The sequence below is a fragment of the Myotis myotis genome, unplaced genomic scaffold (assembly GCF_014108235.1).
Source record: "Myotis myotis isolate mMyoMyo1 unplaced genomic scaffold, mMyoMyo1.p scaffold_m19_p_21, whole genome shotgun sequence".
Classification (NCBI taxonomy): domain Eukaryota; kingdom Metazoa; phylum Chordata; class Mammalia; order Chiroptera; family Vespertilionidae; genus Myotis; species Myotis myotis.
Genome location: NW_023416326.1, coordinates 12,057,947 through 12,076,735, shown reverse-complemented (window position 1 = coordinate 12,076,735; position 18,789 = coordinate 12,057,947). Strand labels below are relative to the sequence as shown.

The following is an 18,789-nucleotide window of genomic DNA, read 5'->3' as shown; positions in this document are numbered from 1 at the left end:
TTTGAATTTAGAATGTCTTTCTCAAATCATTTGTAAGTTAGACATTTACTTGTACAATATTTTAACCTCAGTGTTGACTGAGGTCAAAATAACACTAATGTGACCATTATCTTGAAGATTACAGACCTTTATAAGTGATGCTCAAAGCCCTTCAGGAAAGTGAAAAAAGTTTATTAAGTTGACTGCATACTTAATTACCTAATGTCTTCTTTTTTAATTGAATTCTTAGTAGAGTTTCTGGACTTACTTTACTAATGAGAACTTGGTAAATATGTCGTTTCCCGGGACCTGTGGACTGTGTTTAGTCAGGGGTAAATGTTTAATGCAGTTCTATTCTTAGCCCTACTTATAGGGTTTGGTGATTGGATGCTAAAGCTAAAAATATCTGAATGTGTGTTTTTCTGACTCTCTCTGCAGGATGATGTAGCTTTGCCAAAGACTTCGAAGCTAAGCAGAAAATGAGCTTAACATCCTGGTTTTTGGTGAGCAGTGGAGGCACTCGCCACAGGCTGCCACGAGAAATGATTTTTGTTGGGAGAGAAGACTGTGAGCTCATGTTGCAGGTAATGGAATCAGCCTTCCATGTATGTCTGCTCAAAACCTGGAATTGCTATAAAATATTTTTCTACTCCTTTAGGGAACACCACTATATAAATTTGAACTTTCTGGCTCTCCCTCTTGTAGCTCTAGTTACCAGTTTAAATGATTAATTAATTTTCTCCTTGAATCATGTAAAAAAAAAGTTCTAAGTCTTGGAGATTATATTTTGAAAAATGAGACTCAAGAGTAGAGAAGTTTATTCTTAAGTAAGAAGATTCACATTAAGCAATTTAAAAATAAGACTGGTAAATAATTCATAAAATTATGTAGCATGAAGTAAAACTGAATTTTCATCATGGACAGTTCAGTGATGCTGACATTAATTTCATGCTGCTTTTGGAGATGCCTTCCAGTAGTTTGAGCATAATTGAGCATTTTGGTATTTACTGAATTTGGTTTAAAGGAGTTATTTTTAAAAAGATAGTTGTAAGATATTTTTGAGTGCTGTGATTAGAAAAGTAGATCTTTAGATTTTGAGAATTCGTTATTGTAATAGGTCCTGGCAATCTAGAATAAAGTTTATTCCCTTGTCTCCTTCCTCACCCTCTTTGTTTAAAAAAAAGTAAATAAGAACTTAGAGTAGAAATGTTATTAGCCCGTTGGTTCTCACGTGAGGGATCCTGCCTTCCCAAGGCCATTAGCAATATCTGGAGACATTTTGATTGTTACAAATGGTGAGCAGTGGGAGGTTGTTGCTATTGACATCTAAGAAGTAGTGACCAAGAAGCCAGGGGTGCTGCTAAACTTCTACACTGTCCAGCGCACTTCCTTCCACCACCACCACATACACACAACAGAGAACCATCTGGCCTCAAATAACAATAGTGCTGAGACTGAGAAACGCTGAATTATCCCGAGAAGAATCTAATTGGCATATGCTCATTACATTTTTACTTTAAAGGATGTATTTTATAGTCTTGAGACAAAAAAGTAAAGCCACTATATAGCTTTATGAATAGATGAGTAAGTTGTATATGCAATGACACCTTAAAAAAATTCAGTGAGAGAAATAGAACAGTACAGAGATTTTCTGGGCTCCTCCGTGAGAGGGAGTGGTGAGTAGGGCAACAAGAAACAGGCAGTAATGATTCTATTTGGATACTAGAGGCCCGGTGCATGAATTCGTGCACAGGTGGGATCCCTTGGCCTGGCCAGCAATCGGGGCTGATTGGGTTGGGAGGGAGGTTGGCTATGGAAGTGCACTGACCATCAGGGGGCAGCTCCTGCTTTGAGAGTCTGCCCCCTGGTGGTCATTGCCCACCATAGCGACCGGTCGTTCGGTTGTTCAGTCACTTAGGCTTTTATATATATAGATAGGCCCATTGGATAGGTTCAGACCAGGGAAACTTATTCATCTGCGAGTGGAAGAGATGCTCTCTGTGTGTCATCCCCAAAAATACGGGAATAGCTAGTTAGGAGCTGCCAGGGTCAGTCTCTCCTTACATAGAAATAAGAAAGTTGCAAATGGAAGCTGAGAGTCCAAGGAGACCAATATGGATCCCCGTCCACACTGTTCTAAGGACTTTTGCTCTTTATTTTCTCACAGAGAGATTATTTATGATGATCCATTCAATATTTTTTGAGAGCCTGCATGTACTTGAAATCTCACTTGCCTCACAACATGTAGAGTTTTTTATCCTTAGACTAATTTAACTTGATAAATCCACAATAGGGAGAAATTATTTTCCTAGTAGTACTACATTTGTTTCTTATCACCCTAATAACTGAATTTAGCACTTAATTGATTTAAATAGAGCAACGAATTAAAGCACAGCAGTAAAAACCAAAATGAAGTTTGGGTGATTTTCAGCTTTAATACAGTGGTTATAGCTGTAATTTGCCATAATAGATGGTTTTCCAGATAAGCTGTAGAGAAGTAGCAGTGATACTATTTTTTATAGTTACTCTTAATTCTGATATTTGCACTTTGTCCTAGAGAAACTGAGATTTCAGAGAAAATAAAATAAACTAGAAAACAACCTTTAAAACTTGTAAGAAGACCAAGAGCTTAGGTATGATGAATGTTTAGGTATTGTTGGAAGATTGTGTTAGGTCACATACTATTTCTTCTTCTTGTCAGTTACTTTAATATACGGGTATTGTATTCTAAAAGGAAAGACCAAAACTTTTTTAGTGTGGAATGTAAGCTAATTGGGAAAAAGCTTTTAATTTTACTAATATGTATTTGGAAAGGATCATTTCAACTAGGATTCGCACCTATATAGTTATTTTAGTAGCTGCTGGCCTGCTCCCCATATGTAGCTGGAGTTACGCTCTGCTTGTTTGCTTTAACTAAAAATGTCAAAGGTTAACACTTCCTAAGCGCTCTTATTTTTCTCTCCCCTGTTGCCTTTTGCATTTCCCTAGAGACTCCTTCTTAAATAGTCTGGGTGTGTGTTCGTTTTCCCATTTGTAATCCCTTATTATGTATATACTAGAGGCCCGATGCACGAAATTTGTGCAAGAGTAGGCCTTCCTTCCCCTTACATGGCACCAGCTTCCCTCTGGCACCTGGGATCCAAGCTTCCCTCCAGCCGCCAGCAGGCACCCAGGACCCGGGCTTCCCTTGCAGCCCTGGCTTGTCCGGGAGGTCATCCGGAAGGATGTCCGGTCTAATTAGCATATTATGCTTTTATTATTATACATATATAAATTCCTGTTGATGTGATGGTGAGGTTTGGGGGAAGGGGAAGCATTCTATAAAATTCTATGACTTTTAGTTCTCAGTCTTTTAGTGGGGCTGTGACCTTCATAGGTACACCCCACCTGTGAAGGAGTGGGTATTTCCATCCCCCTATGTCTGTGAGAGTCTGCTGAAACTCAAGTTGGTTGAGGTCTGATAAAGTAGTTTTCCTTGAGGGCATGTCATTGGTAAGAACAGAATGCTCTGGATGTATTTCGACCTCGTTATTTTTCCCTCACCCCTCCTCGAGCAGGCGAAGATTCTTCTATCTTCACCGTGAGATCCTTGTTGGAGGTAAAACTAGTGAAAAAGTGATGTCCCCTCCAGGCTATGGCCCTAGGTATTTTCATCTCTAGGTCACACTCAAGTCTGTAGCAATTAGTCTTGCTACCTTCAGGTTTTCTACTAAGTGCTGCCTGGAGTAATGGGTTCTGCTTCCAGGAGCCTGCGACTCTCTGTATTTGCCTGTCTTAGCTTGGCAGTTGGTCTTAGGACCTCAATTCTCTGATGAAAATAAGATGAGATTTTGACTTTCAGTTTGGTCAGCTTTTTTCTTATGAGGATGGGTGCAGTGACTTCCAAGCTCTTTGTACATTGGACTAGAGACATGGAAGTCACATCTCCTCCCCATTTTGGATACTTCTTTTGCTTCTAGTATATGAAGGTTCACTTAGTAACCCTGTGATAAATGGTTACTGAGTTCCGATTTAGTGGTTCTCAGACCATTTCTTTCAGTGAGTGTATGGTATTTGTTTCCTTTCAGTAAAAGTTTCCACAGGCTTATAGTCTGTCCTTCAGGTGCTTCCATCTGCAAACAGCTCTGGAGGGGGAGGGGAGAACTTTAGAGAGACTTAAAAACAATTTTTTAAAATCAGTTTGTCATTTGAATTCTTTTCTGTGACTTTCTCCTTTCAGAGTTCATTTATGAATTCCAGGTTTAGAATCCATGTTTGAAGTTAGGATAATTTTACTCAGGAACATCTGCATTGTGTCCCTTTTCTCTAAATCTTTGGACTCCTTATACAATTTATGTTGTAGTTTTCAGTATTAAAAGAAGAAAATGCTATAGGGCAGTTTATTTTTACAATATACGCAAAGCATAAAACTATCATTCACACGATTTCCATATTATAATTGTAAATTATAAAAAAAATCATACATTCAAGAAAGTCAGCTGACTTAAATTCTGTCAAATGTAGAATGTGTGAATTTGGTAGAAAAGAATGTCTTAAAATTATGGCTGCTTTCCTCTTCGGGGAGTGCTGCCAAATTTGCATTTTATAGTGACACAATAAAATATCATTTAATCCACTTTTGCTATGCTATTTCCCTATTTTTACTAATCTATTAATATAGAGTATCTAGTAAAAAAAATCTTTGTGCTTGTTGTTTATTCTGGTATTTTCTTATATTTATTAACTGTGATCAATGCCTTCAGTCTCGTAGTGTGGACAAGCAGCATGCTGTCATCAATTACGATGCCTCCGCGGATGAACATCTGGTCAAAGACCTGGGCAGCCTAAACGGGGTAAGTGACGAGTTTATTTTTGGTCTTTTTGATTATCAGTTTAAGGCGGTAAGAAGATAAATCAGATTCCATTTCCTATTTGTATTGTATTGTATTTCCTTTAGTTTGCATTTTACTTTTATTTTTTTAAATAGATCTTTATTGATTTCAGAGAGGGAGAGATAGAAACATCAATACTGAGAGAGAATCGTCAATCGGTTGCCTCCTGCAAGCCCCCTACTGGGAAGTGAGCCCACAACCCAGGCATGTGCCCTGATCTAGATTCGAACCGTGGCCTCCTGGTTCATAGGTCGAAGCTCAACCACTGAGCCATACTGGCTGGGTACATTTTACTTTTAAATGCTTACTAAGCATTTGGGGACCATACAATAGAATATAAAACTAGCCTATTTCCCAAGAAACGGTATAAAAGCAGTAAACACAAGGATTCAGAAAGTTGTTGGTTATTATCTGTCATTTTTAAGAAAATCTTTGGAGAGATGAGATGAAAACTTGACCTCACTGAATGGCTTGAATTTATCTGTGGGAAACCAACCGAAAGCTATGGCAGTAAGAATGCAGAAAAGCATTCTTGGGAGACAGAGAAGTATGGGTTAACTTTAGAAAAGAAGGGTGGAAATGTGGTTTGGTGCTAGATGGTGGTAAACTTAGGACCTTCCATACCAGAGCAGAGAAATGAAACATATCCATTCACCTGAACGAATATGATCTGAACACCAGTGTTCATTGTGGCTTTGATTTCTACTTTGAAGATATTTTGTGTTACTGCAGTGATTTTTCCCCCTAAATCTTCCTTTGATCTTTTTACATTGGCAGAATAGAAATAGCCTCAGACTAAGGAAAAGCTGAAGTATTGAATAGTTTATCCTGCTTTTTTCTCAATTTTCTTATGGGCTCTGCTAACATAAGGAAATATAATATTCTTCATATCTGTGCTACTGAGTATCTTAAAATGAATGCAACTGAAAGTAAATGTATCCCAACTGCTTCTAACTGCTACTGCTTTTCAAAACATACATTAAACTTATATGCAAAAACATATGCAGAAAATTGGCAAATATGGTAAAACATGTTTTCTTGTTCTGAATTGGCCTGCTATGGAAGGACTTTGGTGTTTATTCTTTGAGATAATTTTTTGTAAGTATATTTTTATTGATTTCAGCGATGAAGGGAGAGGGGAGAGGGGAAAGAGAGAGATAGAAACATCAATGATGAGAGAGAGAATCATTGATCAACTGCTCCTGCACGCCCCCTACTGGGGATCGAGCCTGCAACCCGGGCATGTGCCCTTGACCGGAATCGACCCCAGGACGTGCACTCCGCAGGCCGATGCTGTAGCCACTGAACCAAACCAGCTAGGGCTGAGATAATTTTTTTGTCAGCGTGTCTTCCTGTTGGTTTTACTCAACCCTTTTTTTGTTTCTTGTGGCACATAGGACTAAGTGTACATTCTTCAGGTTTGAACTGAAATATCTCATATTTGGCATCGCCCACATTTCCAAAGTCAGGCTCCATCACACTTTCCCTTGCCATACCTCCAAACAGCAGTTCCTACTATCAAATAATTTGTTAGAGTTTCTTCAGCCTAGTACTTCTCCCATCTGCCTTGTCATTTATAAAATTTGTACTTGTTTTTAAAAGTAAAACTCATTCTGGCCAGCATGGCTCAGTGGTTGAGCAGTTACAGTTCGATTCCCCATCAGGGCACATGCCCCGGTTGTGGGCTTGATCCCCAGTAGGGGGCATGCAGGAGGTAGCTGATCAATAATTCTCTCTCATCATTGATGTTTCTATCTCTCTCTCCCTTTCCCTTCCTCTCTGAAATCAATAAAAATATATATATATTTTTTTTAAAAAAAGCAAACCCCAAATTCCACTTTTTCATGAAGGAAGCAAAGACACAAGGTATTTAGGAATATTAACTGGCTGATGTTAACATGTTGAATGGATTGAAGTAGAAAGAGATATGCAGACCAGGTAGAAGCTGTTTTAACATGAGGCATATCAGGAAGCAAGCGGTTCTGATTTCCAGCTCCTGGCTGCAGAATTCCATTCCTCTCTTCCTTCTCTGCACCTGTAAACCTTGGTTTGTATCTGTCTTTGGGGTGCTTGATTCTGCACCTCGTATTCAGTCTGCTGTCGCTGTGCTGCACTCTGAGCTCCTGAACATTCGTGTGTCCTTTGCTTTTATAAATATTCTGCAGAGCCCAGCTCAGGGTTCTGCATGGTGCATGAACCCACTAAGTCTTCTTTTAATGGAATTGAGTTAATTTTCTATATGAAGGACTTTAAGACTTGAATTTAGTTCTGTATTTAGAATATTTTTATAATGTCACATTCTGTGTATAAGTCTAGAAAGTTTCATATTGACCACAGTGCTGTTCTAAAGTGTCGTTACATTAGTATCGAGGAAATTAATAAGTGTGAATTACATCGAAGTGAAATTGATGAGACTATGACCAAATATAAAAATTATTTGCTGTTGATTATAAAATCAGGTGAAATATTAACTTCTAAGTTTCTCTAGGCTGATCTTTCTTATGATTTGATTACAGTGAAAAATTTTATGAAATACAATAACTCACAGAGAGGAGTGTCTGCATGTTGAACTTGAAATCAGGACCTGGGTTTAAATCTCAGTCTGTAATTTACCAGTGGTCTAACCTGGGACAAACCACTTAATCTGTCTGAACTTCAGTTTCCTCATATCTATTCATATTAGTTCCCAAAGTTGTATGGAAATGGAATGAGTTAACGTTTATGAATTTGAAGACTCAATGCAAAATTTAGTTATCTTGCTCCAGTTTTAAACCAGTGAAACAGGAATTCATTCCCTCTCTTTAGTATTGAAAGGATTAAATGTGGCACTGTATGTGGGCATGTGCCTGTTACAGAACTCAAAGCATCCCACGAATAATAAAGGTACTGTCACCCTAGTGACAGCTAGGAACTACACCAGAACTGCCTTTGGTAGCCAAAGTCTGTGAACTACCAAGTGTCACCCATTTTATTCATAAGAGAATGTGTAGACTGTTGTTCCTCCTACTTACTCTTTTTTTTTATAACTTCTTTTCTTTTTGGTTCTCTGATTGAGTGATTTTTTTTCTACCCTGTCTTCTAGTTCACTGACCCGATCCTCGGCTTCCCCTAATCTGCTGTGTATTCCTTCCAATGTGTTCTTTATTAGTGCTCTGTCATTCTTTATTTCCGACTGCTCTTTTTTCATAGTTACTCTGTCTTTTCTCATGCTGTTCAGCATCTTTGCCATCATTACTCTGAACTCTGTTTCAGATAAATTTCTTATCTACATTTCATTTATCTCTTCTTCTGGAGAATTCTCTTGTTCTTTCATTTGAGGGTTGTTTTTTTGTCTCCTTATTTTGACTGCCTGTTTGGGTTTGTGACTATGTATTCCATCCTACTTACTCTTACTATTCATACAATTCTAGAAATGTGAGCATTAGGTTAAAAGTAGTCATTTCAGAAGTAAGGGGATACATGTAGGGGTTATGAGCCCCACTCGAAACCATACAAGCGCTGTAACCTTAGGCAGGTTACTTAATTCTTCTGTTCCTCAACTTTTTAAAATAGAAATAGTAAACTAGCAGTGTTCTCAGGTTGTTGTGAAGCGCTAAATAAGTTAATCATTTTAACTACTTTTAATAGTCAGCATTCATAAGTATTAGTTGTTGTTATGGTAAGAAAAACAGTTAAAACAAATTAAGCACCCTGTAGTCCACATACTTTTCTAAAATACACTGTTGTATTTTTTTTAAAAGCATTTACCAACTAAACTCAAGCTTTAAATCACTCTACCTGTAACCACTTTCACTTCTTCTCTCTTTAATTTTACCCTAAGCCCAGCCAATGTGGCTCAGTGGTTGAGTATAAGACATTTTTAAAATTTAAAATATATATAATACATGATGGCTATAAGATTTTATACTCTCAATTATGTAATTTAGTTGCATGAAGATGAAATAGGTATTTATCTAGGTCGGTTTGCTTCTGTGAGGTTTGTGGTTTGCATGGGGGGTTTGGGACCTGGCCTAGCTTGGGCGCCCAGCGTCCTTGATGTGGAGAGAACCTGAGACTGTAGTTCAGACCTGAATTTGAAGTCCATAGCCCCCCGTTCTGAACTCGGAGCTCTCCATGTTGCCCCACTCTCTGTGCCTCAGTGTCCTCCTCTGTCCTGCCTACAGGTAGAGGTCTGATCAAATGGCGCATAACAAAGCCTCTTTCCCTCCATGCTTATTGGTCAACATGCTTTGGCATTGCTTTAATGAAATGATTTTTTGATGTGTTGCTCTTTGAAATTGTCTCTCCTCCTCTTACAGTTTTAGATCTTCAGGAGACTACTTCCCCCCAGGCGTTTCCACTTCGTTTTGTAAGCTGGAATTTTGTGTCTGGCTCTTATGTCCTAAGCATCTTTAGACCATAGGGAATATTTCTGTCATAAATGCCAGCATGATACAGTCATGTTTGTTGATCTCTGAAAGGACCCAGTCCATCTGTTAAACACACAACAGGTACTTAATATCTAAGAGAGTTGAGCAGTCTTAAGCTTTACAATGGATCTTATAGCCCCATCGGCGTGGCTGTAAGACATGTCAGCCTGTGAACCAGAAGGTCACAGTTCAGTTCCCGGTCAGGTCATGTGCCCTGATTGTGGGCTCTGTCCCCAGTGTGGGGCATGCAGGAGGCAGCTGATCAATGATTCTCTGTCATCATTGATGTTTCTGTTTTTCTCTTCCTCTCCCTTCCTCTCTGAAATCAATAAAAATATTTTAAAAAACGGATCTTATAGGTCATCTTAGGCATTTTGAGTAAATATGGTGTTTTAGGTTTAGACATTTTAAAAATAAAATTGGCCTAGAACTGTGGCATTCCACTTACACAGTGCACCTGATTTTTTATCTCCTGTTTACTACACATCCGTGAATTAACCTTTTCTTTTATTTTTCTCTTTTCCTGTCATTTGTCTCAGCTTTTTTGTTTTGCAGTTATATATAGAATATTTTGACTTATATATAGAATATTCAAGATAAAAGTTTTAAAACACTCTAAAATATTCATTTTGGGAATGAACCTGAAATTAGAGTGTTAAATGCCTGATGCCTTTGATTTTTCTTTGTATTAATTTTCTTTCTGTGAGGCATGTTGGGAGCATACGATTTAGGATTCCTCATAAACCAATCACACTTAGGTGCGCTCGCCAGTTCTGGCAGAATTTCACTTCCTCCAAATTATCAGTGTTTGAAAGAAGTGCGCAACTTCTTTTTTTTTAATTTGTCTTTATTGTTGAAAGTATTACAGGCGTCCCCTTTTTTTCCCCATTGGCCCCCTCCACCCCACACTCGCCCCTCCCAGGCCTTCACCACCCTATTGTCTGTGTCCATGGGCTATGCATATAGGCAGTAAGTTCCCAGGTTTTTCTCTCCCCACCCCTGCCTTCCCTCTGAGATTCATCAGTCCGTTCCATGCTTCTATGTCTCTAGATCTATCTTGTTCATTAGTTTATTTTGTTCATTAGATTCCACATATGAGTGAGATCATGTGATACCTTTCTCTGACTGGCTTGTTTCGCTTAGCATAATGCTCTCCAGGTCCCTCCATCCTGTGGCAAAGGGTAAGGAAGGATTGCAACATGTATTTTGACTGGATTTTTTTCTTCTCTTTGATGCTTGTGATATAACCTTTATATAGAGACTTTCCTTGAGTATTTGTCCACTTAAAAATAAATCAAATAAGCTTTGGAACAAAAGCATCAGAAAAGGAGAGAATCCAGTCAAAAACTTTTGAAAAAAATACTAGTTTAGGTTAGGTTTTTGTTGAAAAATATTGCATGACTCTTATAGAATGGCTAACTGGATGAAAAATACTCTGTGTATTTTTTGTCCTTGAAGCACTCTTGTCTCTTCTTGTGTGAGAGAGAGTCTTACATTAGAGAAAACTCATCTGGGATTCTCCTCATCTGAAGACTCGTGATCTGATAGTTTGCTTACATTATTATCAGTTTTATCATTGTTGTTACAGTCTAAAGTACTGCTGTCTCTCTCTTTGAATTTGTCTTATAATTGTGAAATAGTTTCCTGCTTTCTCCTTTATGGACATTAAATGAAAAATTCTGAATTCTCAGTTGATAGCTAAACAAAACAAACAAACAAAAAAAGGACAAAGATTCTGTCCAGATGTCTTTTATATTTTTTTGAAAGATGTTGCAATATTTTGAGCAACTCAGTAAGAAAAGTGAGGGTTGGCGCAATAAATCATGACTTATTTCATGATTGCATCATCCTGCTATCCCTTTCACTACCATGCCACTCGCCATATGTGGCTGTGGAGAACTTAAAATATGAATAGTCTGAAGTACACAAACAAGAATGTAAAATATCTTATGAATTTTTATATTCATTATTTGTTGAAATGGTACTATTTTGGACATATGGATCAAATTAAAAGGCCCGGGAGGAGTGAGTATGGGGGTAGAAGGGATCAATGGGGAGAAAAAGGGGGCATCTGTAATACTTTCAACAATAAAGATAAATTTTTAAAAATAACAGAAAAAAAAGTATTTATTGAAGTTAATTTTACTTCTTTCTTTTTACCTCATTAATGTGCCTACATCTGTGGCTTGCAATCTATTTCTGTTGGATAGTGTTTATGTTAGGTAATGCCATTATTCTATTTTCTTGTTTTGGTCACTTTCTGCATAGTTAGAAAAATTGATACGTAATGGCGAAATAATTACAGGCTAGTAAAATAGTAGAATGTTTTATGATACAGGAAAAATATATCGCTAAGATCTCATATGTATATTAGATTCATAAAGGGTCCAAAGGATTCATCGCAACTATAAAACAGAATGAGTTTTATTTCGTTTTCTTAAAAAGTAAATTTTCTTCTTGTTCTTTCAAAAAAGTCTAAGAATAAAAGTAATGAAATAGCAATCCTTGGAAATAATTAGAATTGTCCAAAAAAAACCTAAAACGAGTCCAGTACATTCTGATGACGTGGAGAGTTAAGGACCCTTTATAACTTACCGGCTTCAGGTTAGGAGCTTTTCTTGGCTGTTTTAGGTGTTAGATTAGTCTTGGCAGCCTGGTGGGCGCAGGCTGTGACCTGCTTCTCTCTGTGTCATGAGATGAAGGGCTTAGTATGGAATATTTTACCAGCGTATGAGATGCAGGACACATTTTATGATACACAAACTGTATTAGCCACCATGTGTTATGTATGAGTTTTGAGTATTTGCTTTTCTGAAATGCAGTAATTAATGCTTCAATTTGTATCCTAACATCTTGTTTTTTTCCTTGTAGACATTTGTGAATGATGTAAGGATTCCAGAACAGACTTATATCACCTTGAAACTTGAAGATAAGCTGAGATTTGGATATGATATCCTTATCTTATTTTGTGCATTTATTAAATTCATTCAAAAATCTCTACTCTGGTGTACATTAACATTTCTTGAGACATAAAAATTCTCAGTACAGGCATGCTAGAAGTCTCTGTGCCTTCCCATACTGAAATACCTGTTTAAAAATAATATATATATTTTTTTGTTGCTATGCCTGCTCCTAAAAATAATTCTGGAAAATTTGATGGACCCCTCTATTTTTAACATTGGTCTCCCTGCAGTGCTATTACATATGTAGTTTGGATATCAAAGAATGTAACTGGGGAGAGGACAGGGGGATGTTTAATATTAGCCCAGCCTGGAGACCTTTTTTTTTTTGTTGGATGATAATGGCACAGATCAGCCTCTGGGAGGAATGTACAAATTTAACCCTGCCTTGTCTTCCATTCCTACTTTTACTGCATTTTATTTATTTCATCTCTTTGCCTAGTTAATTCAAAATTGTTAATATACTGTGTCTCCTAAGACCCACACTCCCTGATTAAGTACATTATGCACTTAATGTGTATTTTATTTTACTTATTTTTTATTTTTTAAATATTTGTATTGACTTCAGAGAGAAAGGGAAGAGAGATAGAAACATCAATGATGACAGAGAATCATTGATCAGCTGCTTCCTGCACGCCCCCTACTGGGGATCAAGCCCATAACCCAGGCATGTGCCCTGACCGGAATTGAACCGGGACCTCCTGGTTCATAGGTCAACACTCATCCACTGAGCCACACTGGTTGGGCCACTTAGTGTATATTTTAAAATCTTTTGTTTAAAAATAGGATTCTAAGAACTGAACAGGGACATGATTCTCCTACTGCCTACGCTAGGGCAAAGAATCACCAGTAAAGAAAAAGGATATGATTGGTTGAAGAAAAAGAAAAACATGTCCATCTATTCAAAGCAGTAAGCTTTGTAAAAAGGACTTACTGATATTCCACATTATGCTGAATATTATTCTTGAGTGTTGATTTTTTTCAATTACTTTCTTTACCTGGAATTTGATATTGAGGAATATATTCAACATATTAGCTACTTGGATGGATTCTTATCACTTGCAGAGAAAATGTAGTCTCGGATAAGTAGAATTGATACTTAGATAAAGTAAATGCATTAACACTTTAAAATCGTTCTTTGAGCATAACTAATTATTATTTTATATTTAACTTAAACCTGATGAAAAACTAGTTTTGTAGCACATCACATAACCTTTATACTTGTAGAGCCTAAGGAATATGTGAAAAGTGAAACCATTCAACATTAACACTTTTGAGTTGTATATTTTAAATCCTTTTGAAAATATGTATCCCATAAAATGATTAGGAATTGGCAGTAAAACCTTTATTCACGGGTCATTTTCCACCAGCGTGATAAGCTTCATCAAAAAATAAATGCCAGTGGACATTGTATTTAAGTACCTCCTGAACCATTTGGCACCACCTATTTCAAAACATGAGAAAATAGGAAATATGGGTGGTGACCATGACTTGTCTATACTTGGAACAGTTTGCTTGGCAGTCTAGATGGTGACCACTAAAATAATCTAGAGGGGATAAACGTAATTACAAATTCACTCTTTTTTCAGAGACATGAAGATTTTTCCTGATTAATGTAGTTAATATCAATAAAAAAAAAAACAAGAACACACTTCAAATTTTAATTTATTTTAACTTTTTAAAATATATATATTCTTTATTGATTTCAGAGAGGGAGAGAGAGAGAGAGAGAGAGCCATCAATGATGAGAAAGAGTCATTGATCGGCTGCCTCTTGCTCGCGACACCGCTTGGGATCAAGCCAGCAACCCGGGCATGTACCCTGGACTGGAATTGAACCCGGGACCCTTCAGTCTGCAGGCTGATGCTCTATCCACTGAGCTAAACCAGTTGGGGCCACTTTTCAAATTTTAAAAATCAAGGATATTTTCAAAGCTCCAAAGAACTAAATTGAAGGAATTCAGATGAGCTATTTGATAAAAGAATGAAGCCTAGAAGAAAAGTTAAGATCGGTTGTTTAAACACTGTTCCTATAGAGCAGGGTCTTCTGCAAGTTGAACAAGGTATTCATCTGCTAAGGTAAAATACATATTTTTCCAAAGATATAGACAAAATTAATAGATTAAAATTTTTTTCTTGAATGGTTTTCTGACATAACTTTTTTATTTGTTTTTCTGTTTGTTTATTTTTTAAATATGTTTTTAGTGATTTTAGAGAGAGAGAAAGGCAGGATAGGTAGAAACATTGATTGGTTGCTTCCTGCACGTCCCCCTACTGGGGATCAAGCCTGCAGCCCAGACATGTGCCCTGACTAGGAATTGAACCAGTGACCTCTTACTTCGTGGATTGATGCTCAACCACTGAGCAACACTGGCTAGGCTGCCATAACTAAAATCCTTTGGGTATCTCTTAGGATCTAGTACACTGTGGAACCTAAAGTAGCATAATTGTATATTTCATGATCCCATATCAAATAGGGAATTTTCCCAATAAGAAGATTCAAAAGAAAAAGGTTTTGGCTAACTTTAAGGAGAATTTTTAAGAATAGCCTTATATGTGTATTTTTAAATCATAAAAATATATAAATTTAGAAAAAAAGTACTTTATTCTCATTCTTTCATTGTTTAAAATAACTGTATTCAAACATTCTCATTTATCAGTGTCTTCAACACCATGCGAGTGGCATATTTTAATAATATAGCACAGTTTTTAAGAGAATATTAATACCCATCTCAGTTGTTTGCGAATACAACACTTACTGAAACACTGGAAATCTTGTCTCAAGTAACAGAATCTCATTATGTAATATTTGGGAAATTTTTTAAAACTTCCCCCATTTCTTCTGTGATTGGTATTTCCCCAGTGAAACAACTTACTGATTTAATTTTTAAAATACTTTTTGAAAGATGTGCTCACAATTTAATCTACCCCTGCTGTTTTAAGGCCAGGCCCCTAGGAGTAACTGAAACAATTGAAAATTTTGCTCTCATTCTGGTGTTAATTATCATTAAGTTAAAGGATGGTGTCAGAGGTCACATTACTAGTACATGTAGATGAGTTCCCATAATGCCACTTTTAGATAAACATTCCCTGAATAAATTGAACATAGGAATGATTAGAATTACAATCACATGTAAGGAAATGGGGAATTAACCTATCAATATTAGGATTTTTAAGAAAATTAAAATTTTTGTAAGTTTATTTTTACAAATTGAGATATAATTGATATATGACTCCATACCAGTGATGGTGAACCTATCACACGCGTGTCAGAGGTGACACGCAAACTCATTTTTTTGGTTGATTTTTCTTTGTTAAATGGCATTTAAATATACAAAATAAATATCAAAAATATAAGTCTTTGTTTTACTATGGTTGCAAATATCAAAAAATTTCTATATGTGACATGGCACCAGAGTTAAGTTAGGGTTTTTCAAAATGGTGACACGCCGAGCTCAAAAGGTTCGCCATCACTGCTCTATACGCTATTGTTTATTTTGTAACTTACTGACATCATAAGTAATTGTACCTTAGTTTGTCATTTTTCTTAAGCAGCAAGAACATCTTTCTCTACCACAAGAAAGATGGTAGCTTTGGAGATAAAATCTGGGGCTAGGGCAGCCTCAGAATGTCATAGTCATACCAGAGTCCTCAGGAAACTCATGAACTAAACAAGAGGATTCCTGAGTTCTTTGGTAGGCCAACACGCAGGAATCTTTTTGGTAGGTGAAGTCCAAGACCTGTCTCAAGTTTTCCCTGATCTTAGAAAGAGTCTCAGTCTAAAGGTGATACTCCAGGCTAGCCTCAGGGAATAGCCTTCAACGCCCCCGCCCCCCCCAGAAGCTACCTGGAAGCACCAGAAAACCCCCACAGCTGGCTAAAATCATTGGTGTTGCCCATTGAAAAAAATAGACATGACCCTGGCCTGTGTGGCTCAGTTGGTTGAGCGTCATCAGTTGCACCGCAAGGTTGCCTGTTCAATTCCTTGTCAGGGCACATACCCAGGTTGTGGGATCAATCCCCAGTTGGGGTACGTACAGGAGGCAACCAGTCGATGTTTCGCCCTCGCATCAATGTTTCCCTCTCCCTCTCCCTTTTTCTCTCTCTCAAATCAATAAAAATAAAAAATAGAAGTAGCTTTCAACTTGTAAAAGATGCTCTGTTTTCCATTGTAAATGTAAGAATGCTCTGAATCTTCTCCAGCTGTTAATGAGTTTCTTGGGAGTAAAGCAAAACTACTTGACTTTTATTTTTCATTAAATGTACTTAGTTATGAAATACACACTTGCATCTATACCAGCAAAATATGTACCAGCATGTGTTCATAAGAAAAAAGGGAAAATCTTAATATTTCACAGCTACAGGGAGCAGTGTAAAGTGAGAGAGAAGCCCCAGGCTGGGATCAGGTGAGTAGAGTATTGTCGTTGGCGTCTGCCCCCCCAATCTCAAGTTCCTTCACTATGGAATAGGAAGCCGGGTAATGGGAATGAAGAGTAGATCCCCAAAGCGCTTTACAACTCTAAAAAATTCTGAGTTTTTATTATTTGAATGAGTAGAAGTACAGGTTAAATACCCTTACAAGTGTACTGCTCCTAATGCATGGGAAGCCTTTATTTTCCCCCAAGTAGTCGTGGTGATTATAGCTTTCTACCCTTGAAGTCATGGGTGCTGTGAATTGGTATCGCACATGGTATAACAGTCCTTTCATTACAGGATTAAGTAATGGTGGGAAATGTGACCTCCACTGTGTAGTGGGAGCTCTTTTTAATATACAGAGGCATTGTTCTTTGGGGCATAAGAATGAAAGCATTCATTACATGCAGCACTTGGTTCTGATCTGTATAGAATCCGTTGTTTGATCATGTAACCTGACCCTATGGCAATTCCTGGGGCTCAGAGATGGCTGTGGTTGCTGTAAGGACCCTAATTATAGCACTTGTTTTACATTCTCAAATGAACTGTATTTTTATCAGTGCTGAGAGTCTGAGTCATTGAATTCCTTCAGGATTTACTGGGGTAATCACTGATGAGTTACTTCCTTTTACATGTTTGTGATTAGCTGTCAATATGATTTGATCCAGGTGCTCTTTCTTCTTTTCAGTCCCATTGTTAGAACTGAAAATGTCTTTGTGCTCAGATTCATTACCCAGTGATTGCTTGGAGGCCATTATTGCCGAAGTGTGAAATTACTTGCTAGATATCAAGATTTTCTTTGGTATTTAAAATTGAAAGATTTTATATTTGTGAGTATAGTTTAACATTTAAGTCTTAGGGGGATACACTAATTTTGCTAGATTTCCCTGTTTCAAATAGGACAATTTCAAAGTTGTATTCTTCCTTAGCCCTGTTCACATACAAATCTTTTCACTGTAGTACGAGGAGAGATGAGGGTCCCTGAAGAAGCTCTAAAGGTAAAAAGCTTTTTCTTATTTCTTTCATAAACCTATTGTTTACTAGGTTTGGTTTCACTCATGGATGTTTCACTGCAATGTTTTCTAGCACGAGAAGTTTACCATTCAGCTACAATTGTCCCAAAAATCTTCAGAACCAGAATCATCCAAATCTGCTTGTGCCAAAAGCGTGGATTCGAAGGTGGCAGATCCTCCACCGGAAGCTCAGCACAAAGCCACCGAGGCCCTGAAGGCCGAGGAGAAGGCCCTGGGTATGCTCCCCTCGCTGAAGGCACCGTGTGGATACTTCATTGCGAAGTGGCAGGCTTTGTTCTCAAAATCTTGTCCATGTCCAGATAGTAATAATCTCTCTATATATATCCTATCTAATAAAAGGGTAATATGCAAATTAACCATCACTCTGTCACAAAGATGGCGGCGCCCAGTCCCCTCAGCCCCGCGGCTGGAGTGTTTGGTCCTGTCAGCCCCGGTTGGGGGAGCGGCGGCCGAGCGGAGGGAGGGAGGGAGGGAGGGAGGGAAGGTGGGCCTCCGTCCAGAGGCCGGCCGGGGCGTGGGATGCTGGCATCATTGCAGACCCAGCTGAGAGACACCCCATCCCCCATGCACGAATTTCATGCACCAGGCCTCTAATCCTATATAATAAGAGAGAAACATACAAATTAACCGTCCCTCCACCACAAAGATGGCTGCACCCACAGCTGAGGCCAAGTTCCCATAACGAGCCTTAAGGAGCAATCATCAGGGACCTGAGGCTGCGCCCCTCCCACCCCCCCCACCCCACCCCCGTGGAGCTTGACAGGGGACCTCAGGCTGCGCCTCCCAACCAGCAGGGCTTGACGGGGGACCTCAGGCCACGGCCCCCATCCTGGTGCCAGGCCAGGGCACCTCAGGCCGTGCCCCCCGCCCGGCGCCAGGACCAGGGACCTCAGGCCACACCCCTCGCTCAGCGGGACTTGATGGGGGACCTCAGGCCATGCCCCCTGCCTCAGCACCGGGCCAGGGGACCTGAGGCCCTGACCCCACCCTGGCGGGGCTTAACAGGGGACCTCAAAGTGCGCCCCCCCCCCGCCCCAGTGCTGTGCCGGGGGACCTCAGGCCACGTTCCCTACCCTGGCACCAGGCCAAAGGACCTGATGCCGTGCCCCCAACCCCGGCGCCAG

General features: G+C 38.6%; 1 protein-coding gene across 10 annotated transcripts in view; it reads left to right on the top strand.

Annotated features, from left to right (window-relative positions):
* CEP170 (centrosomal protein 170) overlaps positions 1-18,789 on the top strand; it is a 100,123-nt gene that overhangs the window by 21,744 nt on the left and 59,590 nt on the right. For 9 of the 10 annotated variants that reach the window (XM_036355089.1, XM_036355088.1, XM_036355086.1 and 6 more), the window contains 5 exons: positions 418-563; positions 4,722-4,811; positions 12,131-12,209; positions 17,571-17,629; positions 17,718-17,880. In XM_036355089.1, coding sequence (XP_036210982.1) covers positions 459-563; positions 4,722-4,811; positions 12,131-12,209; positions 17,571-17,629; positions 17,718-17,880 — 496 coding nt within the window. In that variant the 5' untranslated portion in view covers positions 418-458. The remainder of the gene's footprint in view (positions 1-417; positions 564-4,721; positions 4,812-12,130; positions 12,210-17,570; positions 17,630-17,717; positions 17,881-18,789) is intronic. The other variant, XM_036355087.1, reaches the window with a different exon arrangement.